At 41.3% G+C, this 20954-nt stretch overlaps 1 protein-coding gene and 1 long non-coding RNA gene across 2 annotated transcripts in view; both read left to right on the forward strand.

Moving 5' to 3' along the window:
* The first annotated feature begins 14793 nt into the window (after positions 1–14793).
* LOC117026846 (60S ribosomal protein L21-like) lies at positions 14794–15330 on the forward strand. Its single transcript, XM_033113980.1, has one exon. The coding sequence runs from the start codon at positions 14821–14823 to the stop codon at positions 15301–15303; it is 483 nt and encodes a 160-aa protein (XP_032969871.1). The 5' UTR covers positions 14794–14820; the 3' UTR covers positions 15304–15330.
* Positions 15331–19225: 3895 nt separating this feature from the next.
* The window catches only part of LOC117026848 (uncharacterized), a 29085-nt gene continuing 27356 nt past the window's right edge, over positions 19226–20954 (forward strand). The window contains exon 1 of the long non-coding RNA XR_004423830.1: positions 19226–19360. This is a non-coding gene — a long non-coding RNA (uncharacterized LOC117026848). The remainder of the gene's footprint in view (positions 19361–20954) is intronic.

The following is a 20954-nucleotide window of genomic DNA, read 5'->3' on the forward strand; positions in this document are numbered from 1 at the left end:
CAAGAACGGCAACACAGTAGAGTGATGGACAGAATGATGAGTCTAAAACAACCTTTCGCCCTAGACAATGCCATCTGTTGGTGGAGGGAGTTGGCATTCTTTTTTTTTTTTTTGGAGTTTTTATTATTGTGAATCTGTAGACTTTGAAATTTAAGTGGAAAAGCTTCTCTATACATATTATTCTGTGGCTTTAAAAATAATTCATTATATATAACAGACACCTTTCCTTGTCAATGCATATAGATCTACTTCATTCTTTTTACAGCTGCATAGTGATCTATGGTATGGATATACCATAACTTATTCAATCATTCTCCTATTGATGGACATATAGGTTGTTCCTAAATCCTTGGGTTTTTTACTACTATAAAATGCATATCTTTAGGTTTAAATGTACGTTTCTTTGATTTTCAATGAAGCTGAGCATCTTTTTACATGTTTCTTGGTGATGCCGATAAGTAAACTTTTACTTCATGATTTTTAAGGGCTACAATAGTACAAGATATGGCTATATCACAACTTATCCAGGTAAACACTAACGTTGGATACTGTGTTGTTTCTTTAGTGGCAAAGTCAAATGCTTTTTATATCTCCTGAACTGTCTTTAGGTGAGAAAACTTGTCTAGTTGCCTAGCCGTCTGAAAAATGCCTTGCAGTTAGTGAATTGGCTTTTGTTACCAACTTGGTTAGGCGGTTTCAAGTACTTACATTTTATTATGGAATTATAAAGCATAAGTTTTGAAATCTTTGCCCAAACACTGAGTGCCAGCCAAACTTCCACACTCTCCTCTATTATTCTAAAGAATAATTATCAAGTTATAGTTGGAGAAGCATTATATCATAACCATTTTATTTCCTTTTTACGATTTATGTATATATTTGGATAACTGCTTTTTAAATTAGGACCTGTTTTATTTGTCCATAAGAAGATTCAGGACTTCACAATTTGTCATAAAAGAGGAAACTGGGCATAAAACTAATAGGCCAAACTTTTTAATACTTTGAGGATTTTTCTTCTTAGCATCACTCAAGGACACGTGTCCAGTTTGTAGAGTTGACTAGTATAAACTTGAAAGATTTTTACAGCGGCTCGAATTTGTTTATAATTGGTTCGTTCTGATGTGTTTATCTTGATTTATGAAGCTGCATTATAGCTGATAGATTTAAGCACATCCTCCTCTTTGAGCAGTCAGCAAATATAGACGATGTGATTTCATACCATGCATCCTCAGGAAGGATGCTTGCCTCCCTCCTGACCCCTCTTCTTTCTTCTTCTTCTTCTTTTTTTTTAAAATTGGGTAATATTGGGGAACAGTGTGTTTTTCCAGGATCCATCAGCTCCAAGTCAAGTCGTTTGCAATCTAGCTGTGGAGGGTGCAGCTCACTGGCCCATGTGGGAATCGAACCGGTGATCTTGGTGTCATGAGCACTGCGCTCTAACCAACTGAGCCAACTGAACCTCTTCCCCCGCCCTGCCATTCTTTCTTTTTTCTATGGAGGGATAGACATGTATTGCAAAGTTCAGAGCCTGTACTAATCCTACGTGCCTGATGGATTTTTCCAGATGAGCACATTCAAGTGACCACCACCCAGATGAAAATGGAGAATATTTTTCAGCAACCCAGTGAGCTTCCTCGTGCCCCTTTCCAGTCTATACCACCCCTAGCTGGAGGTAACCATAATTCTGACTTCTATTATCGTCAGCTTTTCCTGTTCTCATACGTATAGTATGTACTCTTGGGTGTGGCTCCTTTTGCTCAAAAGTCTATGTCTTTGAGATTCGTCCATGTTATGAAACTGTTTTATTGTTGCTGCTGTTGAGTAGTATGTCATTGTGTGACTACCAGTTTATCCATTCATCTGTGGATGAATTTGAGTTGTTTCTGGTCATTGGCTATGACAAATAAAGCTGTTAGGAACATTCTTGGACTTGTTTTTTGGTACAGTCCTTTCTCTTGGGTATACACTTAGGATTGGAATTGCTGAATGAGAAGGTAGCCATATACGTAGCTTTAGAAAAATCTGCTAAACACGTTTTCAGAGGGGTTGTACCATTTTATGCTCCTGTCAGCAAGAGGTGAGCATTTCAGCGGCTACAGGTCCCTGTGAACTGGTCATAGTCAGTGCTTTTAATCTAGCCATTCCAATGGTGTATTGTGGTTATTTTTTGTGTGGCTTTTAATTTGTATTTCAAGACTATTTGATTCTGTGGGTCACTGTACCCAGCGTTCACTTTTTATCTAAAAGCTCTTATATGATGAGTAGTGGAATATGCCAATTGTCTAACATGGTTTCTGAGATGACTGGATAGCTTTTATCAACTTGCTGTCCCCAGCCTGGGCTTCAGTGTTCTCATGGCCTTAAGAATGCCAGTTTTCCTTTGTGTTTATACCTGGTAGGTCTCTGTTTCAGAGAAGCTTTCTCTAGAATGTTCTTGGCATATGGAGTTATGACCGGTGATTCCACCTGTGGTAAGTCCCTCAGATTGAGGTATCTTTCCAGTTTTAGGAAAGGACCTTGTAAGACTGAATCCCTAAGAGTCAGCACCAAGCCTGTTTGCTCAGGACATTGAAACAGGTCTGTTTCTTCACTGTAAATCTGGGTAAGAAAAGCCTGAAGGAGTGAATTTTGCTGGCCCTGCACAGATACTGGCAGAGCAATAGCTGCCTAGAGGGCACCTTGGCTGGGGCCATGGCTAGTTTCGTGGTAAATCTCGTGACTGAGTTACAGCTCACACGTCACCTTCTCAATGAGGCCCACCCTGATCACCCTACTTAAAGTGTGACACGCCCCATCCTTTTTACCTTGCTCTATTTTTTCCCCATAGCTTTTATCATCTCCTAATATAATTAATCTATTTATTATTGTGCCAGTTACAAGTTATTGTCTCTTAGCCGCAGCTCAACTTCCTATATTCTTTGCTGTGCTGAGCTGGCTGCAAACTACATTTCTGCTTTGCCAGTTGGTTCCTATTAGACTCTGCAGATGGATGACATGAGAGAGAGGCTGCAGGGATGAGGGAGGAAGAAGGGACTTGCTCCTTCCTGTTTGCTTCCTGTTTCCATGAGTATCTCCCCAGCAACAGATTTTCACCCCAGCAGCGGCAGGTCCTTTCTGGAGCAGCTGCTGAATCCACTTTGTCGCAGAAGTAGCTGCACTGTCCCCCTTCAGAGACACCAGCACCAGCCAAGCAGGGCCTCCTCCTTAGAGTTGTGAGCGTGGCCTCTGCAGGACCCGCCTCGGCCTCTAAGCTTCTCAGTTTTACAGTCCCGACATCTTGCATTTCCCTGCCCTGAGGCGGTAGCTGCTTTCTGCACTTGCTACCTCTGTGATATCTTAGCATTCTCTATTTACCCTTTTAGTTACCTAGTCAACAACTTTACACCTAGTTGACAATGTTTTACATTATTCAATTCTCTGTGTTTGCATCTCTGATGTGGTTTTGAAACAAGACCTGATTGGCACCCCCATAAGTAGAGGCGTCTCTAAGGCCCTGGCCTCACCTTTATTTGACCTACCTATAGCTTAACAATAGATCAACCCCTGTGGTTTGAGCTTGGAATGTCTGTCCTCTGTCCACCCAGTTTAGAAAATTACCCTGAAGCTTATGATCAATACCCTTAGGCTTATTGATCACAATCCCTATGGTCTAGCATTCTTTTCAGGCTACTTCCATCATTGTTCCAGGTTTGCTGTCTCCACCATAGAATCATGCGGCCAGAGGGAAGGCTCCATGCCGACCCCCAGAACCATCCTTCTTGTAGCCTCTGGAGGAATGCCCAGATTTTCCCCTAAAAACCCCAAGCTGGTCTGAGAATGGGAAGGCAGTGTTTGGAGGTGTTAACCTGCTGCCTTCTCAGACCACTGGTGTTCTGATAATAAACGCTTATTCTATGACCCAACTCCTGGGTCGGTCTATTGGCTGAGCGGTGCAGGCCGCACGAAGCCCAGACTCATTTGGACTCTGGTTTCAGTTTCTGTCTCTTGAAACAATTCTGTATATTGTTTATTGTCTGCTGCCCACCACCCCCACCTTAATGGAGGCTTCATAAGGGCAGGAGTTTTGCCTTTTTGTGTACTGAGCTTATTCCAAGCAATTAATACAGTGTCTGACACTTTGTAAGTGCTCAATAAATATTGTTGGGCTGAGTGACGGGTGGGCGGATGCATGGATGGCTGCTGGTTTATGATTTCATTTGAATGATTTGTTTGAGTTTTCCATTTAGGTTTTTGTTGGCTTTGAGCCAAGATTAACCGTAAAATGAGGTTTTAATAAATTAGAGTGGCTTTTTTGTTTTGTTTTGTTTTTTAGAGATAGAGGCATCCCCAGAACTTGGGTGTTTTTACTTAAGGTTCATCTAGTGAAGTCTGGGGAGCTCCCTGGATTGGGAGATAAAAAAGCAGGCAGGATAAGCCTGCTAATGACAGCGACAGCGGGCTATCACTCTGGTCGGTGGTCAGCTCAGGAAATCAATGTATTTAACGACACATGTTTGGGGCAAATTCAGTCTGGGCCATCCAGTAGCCGCACACTCTTTTTTGGAAACTCGTGTTTTACACTCAGGACAAGATTATAAGGGTGAAATTTAGTAGGTCAACAATATAATTAAACTTAGTTAGTTTGCAGTTTGATCCATCCTGATATTCAGCTTTTTCCTTTTTGTTTCTCTTCCCACTGATTAACGGGAGAACTCTGTTCCCTTTTTCAAGGCTATCCATACCTTGTTAACGAACAAACATCCTAACCTGAAAAGAGCAGCTTCTTTCATCCTGAGGCACCTGTAGGGACCCAAGATCATAACTCCCTAGCAGTTTTTCACAGATGGCAAACACAATAAGATTTAACATAACATTGAGGCAGACCTGAGACCTCGGAAGACCCCAGAACTTCTCAGCTAGTAGCCGTGCGACCTGCTTTCCTTGGTTCTTTCTCATTTACCTGCCTATAAAACCTATTAATCAGTTTGGTTCCGGGAAGGTGGTTTTTTTCAGACATGAGTCTGCCATCTTCCCCAGCTGCTGCATCTAGAATAAAGGACGCTTTTCTCCTCACCAACGCTTGTCATTCTGGTTGTTTGGACTGTTCGGGCGGCAAGCGGCACCTAACTGAGTTCGGTAACAAGATCACTGAAGCTTCTGAGATCTGGAGACGGGAATAGAGAACAATCTCTCCAGCAAGAAGTGACAAGATCACATGAGGTCACCGTGACAATTAGTCCAAACAACAGAATTAATGCCATGGTTTTCCATCCGATCAGAGTCATTGACAAGTGAGTCATTAGGATCCAAACGTGTCTCGGAGAGGCAGTCGGAATGTCAGTGTATTAAAATAATTTTTTCACTAGTCTTTCAGCTCATTAAACACCATGCAGATAGAGTCAAATGTTTTGGTTGGACCCCTGAGAATTCTTTTTAAGATTTTACTGTTTATTTCTACAGAGTTCTAAACACTGTCATAGGCCTCAAGGACAGTTTAGTGTGAACATATATTACTTCTCAGCAGCACCTGTCACAGAGTTGCTTCTTTAAGTTTGGGTGTCCTAGGAAGAAAAGGGATGACTGAGTAAATTTTGGTCATTTTTTTTCTTTTTGGGTGGAGTTTTAACTGATAGAAATGTTACATAGAGAGATGTTTGTTGTGCTCTGTTTTGTTACTGATGTTATGATGTCTACTAACTCTTTAAGAAAAGAGTCTGGTCCACTGGATCTTTGGGTAGAGTAGGTATCGTTCTCTAGAGTGACCTGTGTACCCACACCATAAGGGTCTGAAGCTTCACAGAAGTTTCTGGGCTCCGGAGAACAAAGTAAGGTCTTTTCAGCCTGAATCTGAAGTCTTCCCATTGTTGGTCTTGAATGTGGATCTGCTAATGGGGGTGTAAATTGATGGCAGGGAGAAATATGTGGACTTGTTTTGTGGTGCTGTGAATAATAAGATTTCGTAAAACACATAAGAGTTTGGCAGAAACTTACAGCTTAATGAGTGCTTTTCAAGGTCTCCTTCCTTCCTTCCTTCCTTCCTTCCTTCCTTCCTTCCTTCCTTCCTTCCTTCCTTCCTTCCTTCCTTCCTTCCTTCCTTTTTAGTAATAGGGGTAAATCAGGATTCTTTTTTATGTGTCTTCCTCCAAACAGATGGTATGAGCTCAGATTCATTTACCTGTCGGAGTTTCTGCAATGCTTATTAGCCAAAGGGGAGTGATTTAGGCCACTTAACATTTGTGATGACACATATTTTAGCTAAACTGTCTTTCAGAAAAAAAAAAAAATCTGAAAAATTCCTCTGAATTCTGGGCATCACAGGAACCGTACAAACTATGTTGACTCAGGAAGAATTTTGAGATTTTGAAAAACAATCTCTCAAGTGAAATGAGCACCTCTGTTGCTTGAAATGGAGAAGGTTGGTTTCCAGGGAGGATTAATATACAGGAGCTTCTTAGCAACCGTGGCAGAAGCAGGATTTGTGCACCGGAAGGCTTTAATTCTTCCAGGAAAAGAAAAAAACGCACCTTATTTAATTATGAAAGAGGATTGATGGGAATCACTCTTAGGAAACGGAATAAACATCATTTGGAGGTGCAGGAAGGGACCAAGAGGTATATGCCTCTCCTCATCTTTATGGGCTTACCCTCATTATGGGTTTGGCAGATAAAGTGAAAAGAAGTCTAGTCCAGTCTGATACAAAAACTGCAGACTGTCCTCCACCTGAATTCCTCATTTCCGGGCGTGGAAGCCTGCAGAGTGGGGACGAGGTTGTGGTCGGCGTGTCTGTTTCTCCTCCCACTTCCTCCTCACTCACCAGCTGCTGTTTGGGGTCCCTCCAGGGTTGCAGCAGCGGGAAGAAAGGTCTTCCTTCGTGGCTTCAGTAGCAATCTGGCATTGGTGTCTGTGGGTGCGGTGGCAGTCCAAGGATGAGTATTTTATGAGGTGATGTTGTGGATTTTTTTTTTTAGGTCCCGTCACTGGGGACTTCCGCCTATAGTTTCATGGAATGGAGGATGCCACCCGATCATAGCTTCTGTCTGTGTTTGACGGTCTGATATCCAGCCTCTTTCTATTGATGTCACCTGGCTTCTGGCAGGAAACTGTCTTGGGCAGATTTCTTTTGGGGCATCTTGTAGCTGGCAGATCCCAAGAAGAGCGTGCACTTTCACCCTCCTGGGTGTTAAACTTCTCTCCTTGAGATAGATATTTTACCAGTTTTTTTTAAGAGTACAATGCAGTGGCATTGAACATTGACAATGTTGCATAACTATCACCACTGTCTATTTCCAGAATTTTTCATCCTTTCAACAGAAACTCTATACAGATTAAAGAGCAACTCCCCATGCGCTCCTCCCACTAGCCCTCGGTAACCTCTATTCTACTTTTTCATCTCTATGAATTTGCCTATTGTAGGTTTCTCTTATAAGTGGAGTCATATACTATTTGTCCTTTTGTGTCTGGCTTTCAAGCTTCATCTACGTTATAACATGTGTCAGAATTTCATTCCTTTTAAGGATAAAAAATATTCCATGGTATGTATGTACTACGTTTTGCTTATCCATTCATCTGTTGATGGGCATTGCGTTGTTTCTACCTTTTAGCTATTACGAGTAATGCTACTAAGAAGTGTACAAGTTTGTTTGAGTCCTTGTTTTCTACTGTTTTGGGCATATACCTACGAGTAGAACAGATAATATTATTGTGTATTTGTTCATTTGTTTATTATCTCCCTTGCACTAGAATACAGACCCCAATGCTTAGCACAGTGCCTGACTCACAGGAGGAGCTCAATACGTATTTTTGAAATGAATGAATTTCTCAGGTAAACTGAACAAAGCATTATAATAGGAAGCTACGCCACAGAGCTGTAAAGAGGGTTCCATGCAGTCCTCCATGACCCACCAAGGGGCCCGAGCACCTGGTCACAGTTCAGTTTATGTGAGTTCTAGAGGAACACCTCACCCAGCCCAAGTTCCTGAAGTTTTCTTCCTCTATTTAACTCTATGTTGCCAGCAAAGATTTTTTTTAACGTATTATTATTTTTATTTTTTAAATAATTTTTAATTTTTTCAATTACCGTTGACATCCTATACTAAATTAGCTTCAGATGTACAACACAGTGACTAGACATTTATATGACCTACGGAGTGATCACCCCAATAAGTCCAGCACCCATCCAACACCACACACAGCCATCGCAACACTGACTATACTCCCTTCGCTGCACTCCACATCCCCGTGACGGTTTTTATAACTGGCAATGTGCACATCTTAATCCTTTCCTCTTTTTCATCCATTCTCCCAACCCCCTTCCCATTTTGCAACCGTCAGGTTGTTCTCTGTATCTATGAGTTTGTTTCTGCTTTACTTGTTTAGTTTGTTCTTTAGATTCCACATACAAGTGAGATCATATGTTATTTGTCTTTCTCTGTCCGACTTATTTCACTTAGCATAATATCCTCTAGGTCCATCCATGTTGTCACAAATGGCAAGATTTCACTCTTTTTATGGCCGAGTAATATTCCACTGTATATATGTACCACATCTTCTTTATCCATTTGTCTGTTGATGGACACTTAGGTTGCTTCCATATCTTGGCTATTGTAGATAATGCTGCAATGAATATAGGGATGCATATATCTTTTTAAACGAGTATTTGGGGTTTCTTTGGAGAAATACCCATAAGTGGATTTGCTGGGTCCTTCTTTGCCTCTTCTTATAGCCTTTGTTTTAAAGTCTATTTTAAGTATACAACTATTGCTACCCCAGCTTTTTGTTGTTGTTGTTTTCATTCAGCAAAGATTGTTTTGGCATTCTCCAATTTAACCAATGCTACGAGGGCACCAAATATCAAGATGATCAAGACCTGGCACTTTCCTCAGGCAGTGACATAATGATCAAATTAAATTTAGAACATAGTCTTAAAAGCAGAAATTAGAGGAAGTGTTTATGGGGTAAATTCACTCGTGTTTTAATTTAAATCAAATTAGTTTCATAACTGACAATGTGACTTGGGAAGCCCGTTGAAAATGGGTGAAAACACACCGAGAACAAAAATTCACCCACTTTGTTTGTATTCTCCTGCTACTTTTGATGATCTAAGCAGGATCTGAAGTCCTGGGCTAGAAGATGATGTCATGTCCACCTCAGCTTTTCACTTCACCTGTTCCATACCAGGTGGCAAGAAGTTGTGTAAACTTCTGCCAATCTATACTCTCATTGTGCTCTCCTTGGAATCTTTGAGGAAATGCCGGAGGAAAATGGGGAGATAAAGAAAAAGGAAGTCTATAATGAATAGACTTTAAACAAGTATCAAAACTCCAGCAAGTGATTATGGTGTTGACTATGTGCTGGCTAGTGAGGTGAAACTGCTTTTGGGGGCCAGAGGGAGCAATGAATTACTTTAGTTTTTTCCTCAAGGAGTTTATGACCAGAGAAGGGCAGATAGACCTCCCAGCTGAGAAGCCCCCTACAAGACAAAGATGTAAGTAAGTGTTGGGAGCTGAGGGGGTTGCTGGTACAAACTTAGACTGTCTGGGTGAAAGGGCTCATTGAAATCATCTGATCCAGGCTCTCATTTGAGAGAGGAAACTGAAGCTCAGAGAGGTTAAGTAGTTTACTTAAGACCACACAGCCAGATAATGTCAAAGCTAAGACTTGAACTCTAGTGCCCTAACTTCTCCTCCAGTTTTTATTTTTTATTGAACCACAGATGTCTTTATTATTTAAACAGTCTAGATTGGCTCTCTGTCCAATAGAAATATAACATGAGCCATATATAGAATTTAAAACTTTTTAGTAGTCACATTAAAAAAAATTAAAAAATAGGTGAAATTAATTTTAATAACATTTTATTTATCCCAATGTATCTGAAATATTATCATTTCATCATGTAATCAATATAAAAATTATTAATGAGCTATTTTATGTTCATCCCATTATATTAAGTCTTAGAAATCGTGTGTATTTTATACTTCAGCACATCTCGATTTGGACCAGACACATTTCATGTGTTGAGTAGCCACAAGTGCCAAGTGGCTGCTGTACTGGCCAGGGCCAGCTGCCTATTTCAATTTCATGATTAACATGTCAAATTTTCAGGGGAAATATTGAAGAATGTGAAAGGTATTGTACAGGCATCATGGCATATAATCAAAAGAGTCTTAGCGTTGACAGCCTGGGGTTTGGATCTTGGTTCAACCATTTACTAGCTGTGTAGACTCTCTGGCAAATCACTTAACCTCCTTGATCTTTTTCTCCCTAATTGGTTTATGTCTACCAAGGGGCAATGGTAAAGATCAGTGGTGTGACATGAATGAAATATGTATATATGTAAATATGTATGTGTGTGTGTGTGTGTGTGTGTATATATATATATATGTATATATATATATGAAATGATTTGCTAGCATAGCATCTGGCACTCAAAGTGTTATTTTTATTTCTCTAGAATACAAACTATTTGGGAATACAAGCACCAGATGCATAATGAAACAACTTTATTTAGTATCTTTAGTATCCTGTGAAATCAGTACAAAAGCAAGTGGGAAGCCACTAAAGGTGTCCTAGGCTGTTCAAGCTGGGAATGCCAGCCATTCTGGTCAAAGTCAGGAGGAACAAATCTCGCTGAGCTGCCAGTCCGGTTGCCCACTGGGCCCGACCCCAGCTGACAGCAGTGAGTTACTATTGCCAGGGAGATCTGAGCTCTTCGGCCAGCAAGCTGCATACTTTTGTAATCTGCTATGTTAACATATTCACTGCAGTTTCTGATTCAAGATTAAACAGGGAAAATCTCTGCTGGAAGCTGAATTGCTTTACAGCCCAGCTCCAACCCATCCTTTGATAATGGAGAGCATCATAATCACCTAGGTACCGTGTTTCCCTGAAAATAAGACCTAGCCAGGCTATCAGCTCTAATGCATCTTTTGGAGCAAAAATTAATATAAGATCCAGTCTTATTTTACTATAATATAAGACCGGGTCATATACTATACTATACTATACTATACTATACTATACTATACTATACTACCGGGTCTTATATTAATTTTTGCTCCAAAAGACGCATTAGAGCTGATGGTCCGGCTAGGTCTTATTTTCAGGGAAACATGGTAGGTAGGCTTGTCATTATCACCACTTGGCAGCTGAAAATACTGAGTTCTGGAGAGGTTAAGCAATGATGCTGAGATAAATGAGCTGAGATTTGAAGCCCTGAAGTTTCACCCTGAGGCTACTTTAGCATCAGAGACTTTGTTATTAGAGAACTACTAAATACACTAAATGTTATTAGTAGCCTCCCTATGCTCAGAAAGCAATTTGGAATCTATCACTTTAAATGGTTGTTTTCAGTTCTAGTGGTCACTCTATACCTCTAAAGATAGGTTTGTGTGGTTATTTCTCACTGTATTGATTTTAGACATTTCTATTGACTTCCTGTGGGTTATACAACCTTCGTATCCTATCGTCCTGTTCTCATTTTGATGTTGCATGCATTTGAGCATCAATGCATCTTTCCTTTCCCATCAACTTTCCACAGTCATCTTTTGACCTCTAAAAAACAGAGTTTACATATTATCGTTATGTAAGTAGAGCCAAGTAATGAGCTAAGATAACATTTCCTCTCTACTAATTCAATGTCATTCAAGGAGAATGTCTCCAGAGTCAATTTCAAATGGAGTCTTCTTCCACACACATCAGCAATTATTTAAAATCACAACATGTATTATTTTTGGATTATGTCTATCCCATCCCATTCTTTTTTCCTGGCATTTCTGAGCCTTTGTTTTCTTGTTGGGAGTAGCTAATAAAAAATTGCTGATTTTTTTTTAAAGCAATTACCACATGCTAGGCACGTTACACAGTGCTTTACACATAATAATTAATTTAGTCCTCACAGCTACCCAAAGAAGAAGCCACAATTATATACCCATTTTACAGATGAAGAAATTGAACCACAAAGAGATTAAGTGGTAGAGCTGGGATTTAATCCCAATGGCCTGTCTCCTGCGTCCACACACTTCACCACTATGCCCTTCTCAATAAGGGATATGTGCCATCCTCACGACATTCCTAATCCATTCTTGTTCCCTACTCATACTGTATATTGCATCCCTGTTCTAATTCAGATCCACTTCTTTACATTTGGACTACATCTTTCTTGTCCAACTATTAAAATTTATTTTCAGTGAACATCTTTAGGCATCCATTATTCTGTCTTCCACATCTGGGAAAGACATCCATGTAAGGTCCTGGAATTGAGTTTGGGGTCATTTGGTCAGAGAATTCTAGGTCCTGGGTACTAGGTGCATAGTTAAGGGAAGGTGTCATATGCTCCATGTAGCCATGTTCCCTTGGCTCCAAGGACCCCTTGGCCCATGGAGAGGGGGTGCAGCCAGCAGAGGGCCGAGTGCCCACTAAAACATGGGGCTTGGAGGAGACCTTCTTGCCTGGGTTTACTGTCAATATTGTTTTCTCCCAGTGGTTTTTAACAGCTTTTGAAAATAAACTCACCCTTATAGCTTAGTGATTTGTTACCACCTAAAATGATTCAAAAGAATGCACCTTAAGTTCTGACTGTCCAGTTGTGGGTGGCCACGTAAGAGTGAAACCTGCTGGGAAGTCTCTGCAGTGCCCAAGGCAAAGGGTGCCCAACCCTATACGAATATATTATAGGTTAGAAGGCAGATGCCAGAAATCCCAGGGGCATTTCCCAGAAGGAGGGGCTGCTCTGAGTGGCATGTCCTCTTGGCCATGTGGACTCCTTGCCTTTAAGGGGCTACTGAAGATTGAAGCTAGGAGAGTAAGCCACAATGAGGAGTTGCACTTATGGTTTGGCCAAGTTAGCTCCAACTAGATTGATCCTCCTGCAAACTACAGCTATTAACTTCTGGGGAGAAAACTTTACCTAAAGTACTGGAGAATAAATCAAAGCAGGCAGATTCCGGAGAGGAGTCAACACTTGGAAGAAGGATACAGCGCCTGATGAGTTTCTCATTTTAAAATGGCTTCTAGTACACTACAGCCAACACAATTTGAGGGTGTCTAACATTCCAATAGAAAGCTTGTAGTAGTTATGGCCTGAAAACCCAGAGTTGAGGGCAACCACAGTCACTGGAAAGTGATAGGGAGATCCTGGAAAGGTGAATGTCAGAAAGAAAAGGAGCCACAAGTTCTTTATAAACTCTGTCCAAATATCTGGCTGACCTCTAAATCACACGTATGTAGGACAGACTACAAGCAGATCAGCTAAAAATAAAATAAGTAAACTGACATTTGAGCTGTTTCCCCAAAGATAAAGTTTGTGTTTTGAGTCCAACCAAGTTAATTACCTGAAAAAACAACCTCCACAAAAATCAGCACTCTTTAGAGAAATATAACAGAATCCAGAGTCTCCATAATATAACATTCACAGTACAATCCCAAATTGTTTGACATACAAAGAAAAGGAAATGTGATCCATTTTCAAAAGATAATAGAGACTGACTTTGAGATGACTAGATTATGATTTTAAAGCAACTATTATAACTATGTTCCTTGCTGTAAAAGGAAATATGTTTATAAAAAAGGAAAAGAGGATTTTTTTCCTGTCAAGATGGCAGCGTAGGTGAATACTTGCTTACCTTCTCTCACGACCACATCAGAATTACAACTAAACTACAGAACAACCATCATTGAGAATCACCTGAAGTCTTGCTGAACTGAAGCCCGACAGACATAGAGAAGAAGCCACCTCGAGACTGGTAGGAGGGGCAGAGACGTGGAACAGGCTGGTCCCACACCTGTGTGTGACCATTAAAAATCAGGAGGGATATCTCGGCTACAGAGGTCCCTTGCCAGAGGAGTGAGGGGTCCCAGCACCACACCAGGGCCCCTAGCCCTGGGTTTCAGTGCTGGGGAGAGAAATCCCCATAATTTCTGGTTGTGAAAACCAGCGGAGCTTGTGGCTGAGGGGGATGAAGGGTAGTTATACTCTGAGGCGCTGCTCTTAGAGGGCCGGTGCATGGACTTACTTGTTAACGGATTTACTCACTCTGAGCTCCAGCGCTGGGGCAGCAGCTTGAAAGGTGAAAGGGACACACAGGGAGGAACAGAGTTGTCTGGCTTCAGAGTGAGGGCTGGAGGAGCAGCTTTCTCCCAGGTGGAAAAGCTGATAGAAGCCAGTTTCTTTGTTGAGCCCTCCTCCTTCCCAGCATGCACAGGCAAGCAGCCGCCATATCTGAGTCTCCATCAGCCTGGCTAATGCCGTTCTACTGCATTAGAACGTTCACTGCAGCATTATTTACAACAGTCAAGATATGAAGCAACCTAAGTGTCCATCGATGCATGACTGGGTAAAGAAGAAATAGTACATATCTACAATGGAATATTACTCAGTCATTAGAAAGGATGAAATTTTGTCATCTGCGACAACATGGATGGACCTAGAGGGTATTGTGCTGAGTGCAGTAAGTCAGACAGCGAAAGAAAAGTGTTATATGATTTCACTTATAAGTGGAATTTAAGAACAAAATAAACAAACAAATGAAACATAAACAAATTCATGGGTACTGAGAACATTTTGATGGTTGCCAGATGGGATGGGGTTTGGGAGTACGTGAAAAAGGGGATGGGATTAAGAAGTACAAATCAGTTGTTACATCGTAATTATGGGGATGTAGGGTATAGCATAAGGAATGTAGTCACTAATATTGTAATAACTATGTGTGGTGTCAGATGGGTACTAGATTTGTTGGGGTGATAGGTGGGAGGGGGGTTGGAGGCAGGGTGAAAAAAGTGAAGTGATTAAGAAATACAAATTGGTCCTTTTCGGCCGGGACCGCCATCTTCCAGTAATTCGTCAAAATGACCAACACAAAGGGAAAGAGGAGAGGCACCCGCTATATGTTCTCTAAGCCTTTTAGAAAACATGGAGTTGTTCCTTTGGCCACATACATGCGAATCTACAAGAAAGGTGATATTGTAGACATCAAGGGAATGGGCACTGTTCAAAAAGGAATGCCCCACAAATGTTACCATGGCAAAACGGGAAGGGTCTACAATGTTACTCAGCATGCAGTTGGCATTGTTGTAAACAAACAAGTCAAGGGCAAGATTCTTGCCAAGAGAATTAATGTTCGTATTGAGCATATTAAGCACTCTAAGAGCCGAGATAGCTTCCTGAAACGGGTGAAGGAAAATGATCAGAAAAAGAAGGAAGCCAAAGAGAAAGGTATCTGGGTTCAACTGAAACGCCAGCCTGCCCCACCCAGAGAAGCACACTTTGTGAGAACCAATGGAAAGGAGCCTGAGCTGCTGGAACCCATTCCCTATGAATTCATGGCATAAGTGTAAAAAAATAAAAGACCTCTGTAAAAAAAAAAAAAAAAAAAAAAAAAAAAGAAATACAAATTGGAAGTTACAAAATAGTCAATGGGATGTAAAGTAAAGCACAGGGAATATAATCAATAATATGGTAATAACTATGTATAGTGCCAGGTGGTTACTCGACTAATTAGGGGGATCACTTCTTAAATTATGTAAATGTCTAAACACTATGCTGTATAGTTGATGTAATGTAGAGCATAGGGCATACAGTCAATAATATTGTGATAGCGTGGTACGGTGTCAGATGGTGATCACTTCTTTAGGTATATAAATGTTGAATAACTGTAGTATACAGCCGAAACTAATATAATATTATATGTTAGCTATATTTTAATAAAAATCTTAAAATAAATAATAAAATAAGAAAATAAATAAATTTAGAAAAAGGGGAAGATAGGAGATCTTTTATTGGGGAATATTGGGGAACAGTGTTTTTCCAGGACCCATCAACTCCATGTCAAGTCATTTTCAATCTAGTTATGGAAGGGACAGCTCACTGGCCCATGTGGGAATCGAACTGGTGACCTTGGTGTTATGAGCACTGGGCTCTAACCACTGAGCCAACTGGCTGCCCTGTAGATAGGAAATCTTGACAGAGAAATAGAAATTATAAAAAAGAACCAAATGGAAATTCCAAAGCTATAAAATACAATATCTGAAATTTAAAAAGTTTTAAAAGAATTAGAAGTGAGGGTCCCAGGTATCATTAACAAGTGAGATACAAAAGCAAAAATAAACAGGGTCTTGACACCAGGAACACAGAAAATAAGGGGAGGCTAGTTTGGCAGAGAAGGGGCAAATTTCTGTGGTAGCTTATAAAACATTCAAAAGTTCTTGTTTCTCTTTTCTGTTAAAAATATAATGCAAGTGTATTATAGAGATTTTGAAAATACAGATAAGAAAAGAAAATAAAAATCAGCTGTAGAGAATTCACTAACATTTTGATATTTATTCTAGTCTTTTAAAATATAATTTTTTTGTTTTAATAGAATAAGATCACACTTCTATATGCTGTTTGAAATCTGCCTTTTGATTCTTAAAACCTATTCAGAACATCTTTCTGTGCATCTCAATATTTTTTTTTGCAACATCATTTTTGATAATGGCATACTACTCATGATAAGACTGGACTGTAATTGTATATTATGTTTATTAGCCTTATAGTTTCCATATAGATCACAAATGTTTTTCTCAGTTGGTTTTTGCTTTTTAACTTTGTGGTGAGCCTGCCCTTTTATCAGTTGGCCATGGTCCAATAAAAGCCAGCCATCTCTCTGGATAAACATCTGATAAATGGCATTTCTCATGTGAGCAGGGCTCATGTCTGTTTTGGTCATCACTATATCACCAGGGCCTAGCATAATGCCTGGAGTGAAATAGCAACTCAATAAATTTGTGTTGGCTGATCCACTAACTTCTAACATGTGCCCTGAGGGGAAGGCCCAGCTACCCTGGTTGCTGGTTTCCACTCTTGCCATGTAGCTAGTCTGTTTTCAACCTAGGAATACATGCCCTTTGATCCAGTAATTCCTCTTGTAGAATCTATTCTAGAAAATTTTTCAGAGATGCAGGCAAAGATTTATATACAAGGATGTCCATCCCAGTTTTATTTTTAATAGTGAAATGGTAGAAAGTATTTTTAGCCATATGGAAATGATTTATCATGCTAGACAAACACTAATATGGGGTTTGGGAATGCTTTTTGGTGATGTGATAAAATTCTTATGGTTCAATGGCATATGAAAAACCCAGAATGTAAAATTATATATAAGATTTCTCAACACTCTTAAGACTAGTATGAAGTACACCAAAAAAAATCTTAACAAATGGTGCGTGAATTGGGAATGCTTTCAGCTCTAAGGAATTGAAAACCTGATTTATGGTGCCATAAGTACAGAGGGGTTTATTTTTCCGTTCATAAGTAGTCTGGAGGTCTGAGGGTCTGGTGTCGGCTGCTTGGTGATGTCAGGGCTGGTATCTCGGCCATTTTCTTTTCTTTGTGGTCACAAGATGGCTGTCCCAACCCCAAGCATCAATTCCACATTTGAGGCAGACAGGAAGAAGGGGAGTAGCACCGTGCCTGCAGTGTCTGCTCCTTTTGTCAGGAACATCAAGATCCTACCAAGGTGGCCTAGCAAATTTCTGCTAAGGTCCCTTTGACCAGAACCATGTCCTGTGGCTGCCCCCAGCTACAAGGGCCCTGGGAAAGTGAGCATCTAACTTCCCAGTCTCTAAAGTGGAGGTGGCAACGAGGAAAGGGTGGGGATATCTGTTAGATTGGTTAATAAGCAGTGTCTTCCACTGTGCTTATTTCTGGTTGGTGGGCGTATGGATATTTTTACGTTTCTTCTTGCCTCTTTTCTGTCTCATCCAATCTTTCTACAACACACGTTTATAATTTCTATAATTGAAAAAAATACAACAGATACTACTTTAAAAATCCGTTGTGAGGTTGTGGGCTCCTGTCTCTGGCAGGATTTATACTGTCATCACTCAAAAATGTGCAGAAGAAACTGTGGAGTTCTGTAGGAGCTGGACTGACCCGTCGTCTATCTTCCCCAGCAGACCATGACCTCCCCTGCACCCTCCCCAACCTGGGAATGGGTGGGTGGGGAAGTCTATCATTTGTTTCATTCCTATTAGGCACTGTGCTAGTTCCTGGGCAAGCATCCCTGCATCTAATTGTTACAGCAGTCTTCTTTTTACAGACGAGATGCAGAAATTACTTAAGTGACATATCAAGTAAAGGAAAGCTGGACATCAGGTTATAACACCAATTTTGTATGTTCCTGCCACCTCATAAGCTCAGTAAAGATTGTGTTGAATGAATGCAGTCGATGAATCATTTGGATGTGTAATTAAAACAAAAAAACTACAGCCCTTACTTGGTAGTTATTTCTTGTAGGGCATCTATGTTACCATTAATTTTAATCAGTGCGATTGAAAAATAACAGGCTGTACGCATTGCCTGTTACAGATATGCCTGTTACGCATATGCCAAGAGAGGAAGTCTGTGCTCACTTGCCTCTTTCTAATGTCCCTGACTAATTGCTGGATTTATAACTTAATATGACTCCAGATGAAAAGACAGCTGAAGATTGGTTTCCCATGGAGTTGTTAAAATTTTTTATTATGAAAAAATTTCAAACATATACAAAAGTAGTGAGTATGAACCCCCATGTACCAATCACCCAGCTTCAAGAATCATCCATATTTTGCTACCTTTTTCATTTATCTCTCTTCTTCTCATTTCCCCTCTCCCCCCAAACTGGAGTATTTTAAAGCAAACCCAAAGACGCATTTCACCACGAACGTTTCTATGATTGGAATGAAAAGACTTTTGTGTGGCCCTGTGTTTCTCTTTCTTTAGATCTGCTAGAACAGGAAGTGATGGTATAAAAGTCAGCCGAAGGGCACATGGATTTCTGGGAGGCCCAGGAGAGGAGAGGCACATTCCTTGCTGGCTGTGCAATTTGTTTTGCTCTCAACCCAGGGCACTTCTTGGCTGAAACTCCACCGGCCTCAGGGTTTATACTTTTCTTAAATGCTGAAAATAAAATATCTGGCTTTCTCTAGCTAGAGACATCTGGGGAGCGTTGCTTCTGAAACTATATTTGGCATGAAAATGTCACCCAAGTTGCTTGAAGTGATTTGGAAATTTTAAGGTATTGAAAGCATCTGACTAGAGTGGCAGCTGAGGCTGAGTGGGTAGAGGTTAATTGTTACACAGGCCAGTCATTTACCATCAGGGTTCTTGCTCCCTATATTCTTCCTGTTTACTGCTCTTAAGCTTTACTTTAGGTCAAGGATTGAACCCAGGGCTGGTATTTGAAAGGTGGCAGAGCAGCTGTGGGGGAGGAGTGGCTGGTGGTGTGTTCAAGGGGCAATCTACTGGCTGGCTGTCCCTCCTTCAACCTGCACACCCTGCCTGGCTCCCTGGAAGTCCACTATGCCGGGAGATCCATGGAAGCTTCCTGGAGAATGCTGGGATCGCGTGTTTCCTGCTGGGCTCCACCAGGTAGGGGAGACAAAGTTCCTGACTTTCTGAGTCCCATGCAGAAACTCAGGGATCAGGCTAGAACAACTGAGATGTTTTCCAGGATGAACCCGTAAAAGAGTAATACAAGGAGCAGGTGGGAATTATAGCTAAGGAGGAACCAGAGGGTTCCCACAAGGAGGGTGCTGGGAGTAGTCCAGGCCAGGGGCAGGAGTGGAGGCCATTGGGAACAGGTCAGGAAGGGGAGACTAAGGTGAAAGGCTATACAATATGATCCAGGCTATACATTGTGAATGAGGTGAAGCTAGGGAGTCTGGCTTCACTGGATGATAGCATGCTACCGCCAGCGACCCTGCTCTCAGGTAATACAGAACAGATGAAGCTGGAAAAGACCCTCTGGGGAGGTGTTGACCTGTTTTGGTTCACAACATTTCTGACACCAAATGTGTGGGTTTTTCCATACCAACAACCAGTTTCCCAAATCTCTAGACGTCAATTGGGTGTCCTACAATTCAATTTTAAGACAACTACCCAAAGGAAGCGTCAGATTCCACATAAAGGGCTCAGTCCCATAACACTGCCCTCACTTCAGATACCTGTTGAAAGTCCCAGGTTGCCACTTGTACTTCTGACCAACCAGCTGTGAATCGAGGGCTCCCATGACGTCCTCCTCAGGTTTGATAATTTGCTAGAACAGTTCACAAAACTCAGGGAAACATTTTCTTTCCATTTACTGGTTTCTTATAAAGAATATTATAATGGATACAAAGGAACGGCCAAGTGAAGAGCTACATAGAGCGAGAAATAGGAAGAAGGTATGAAGTCTCCATGCTCTTTCTGGGTGCACACCCTCCCAGCACCTTAATGTGTCCACAATCCCGGAAGCCCTACAAATCTCATCATTTAGGGGTTTTTATGGAGGTTTCATTACTTACGCATTATTGACTAAATCATTGGCCGTTGGTAATTAAGTCCATGTCCAGCCCTTTTCCCCTCCATGAATCAGAGTTCACAGCATTTCCAGCCCCATGGTGCACTGCTTCTGAGCCGCTGCTTAGCATGCAAACTCACTCCCCACCAACAGGGGGCGCTCAGACCATGCTCCATCGGGGCCAACAGGAGGGCTAAACGCTTCTCAGGGAGGAACTCGTGACTAAGTGCTGTGTACCACCGTCCCGCATGCAACACCCGCTCCTCCCATGGAGACAATTTTACCCTTCTGGACAGTGGGGCCAACAAGTCATCTCCATTTACCCATCCACTCACTGATTTGCTCATTCATTACTTTGGCAATTCTCAAGTGTTTATTGAGAACTTATGATTGGTTCACTTCTGGGCTCCGGGGTCCGAGTACCCCTGCATTGCTCAGGGGCAGCGTGGCAGAGCAGAACGTCCTCTGAAGCAGGATCCAGGGACTCTTGTTCTTGTCCTGACTCTGCCATTTACCGTTCGGGTTCTCAATTGCCATTATCTGTAAAAATGGGGCCAGTGAAGCTGTCCCATTGGATCTGATGCACTGAGATATGAGAATGCTTTATACCTTTAAGCGTTGTGCCCCTGTAATTTATCATCGCGCTCTCTGTCTACCTCCCTGTGTTGGGGTGATGATAAAGTG

The sequence above is a fragment of the Rhinolophus ferrumequinum genome, chromosome 9 (assembly GCF_004115265.2).
Source record: "Rhinolophus ferrumequinum isolate MPI-CBG mRhiFer1 chromosome 9, mRhiFer1_v1.p, whole genome shotgun sequence".
In the NCBI taxonomy this organism is placed as follows: Eukaryota; Metazoa; Chordata; class Mammalia; order Chiroptera; family Rhinolophidae; genus Rhinolophus; species Rhinolophus ferrumequinum.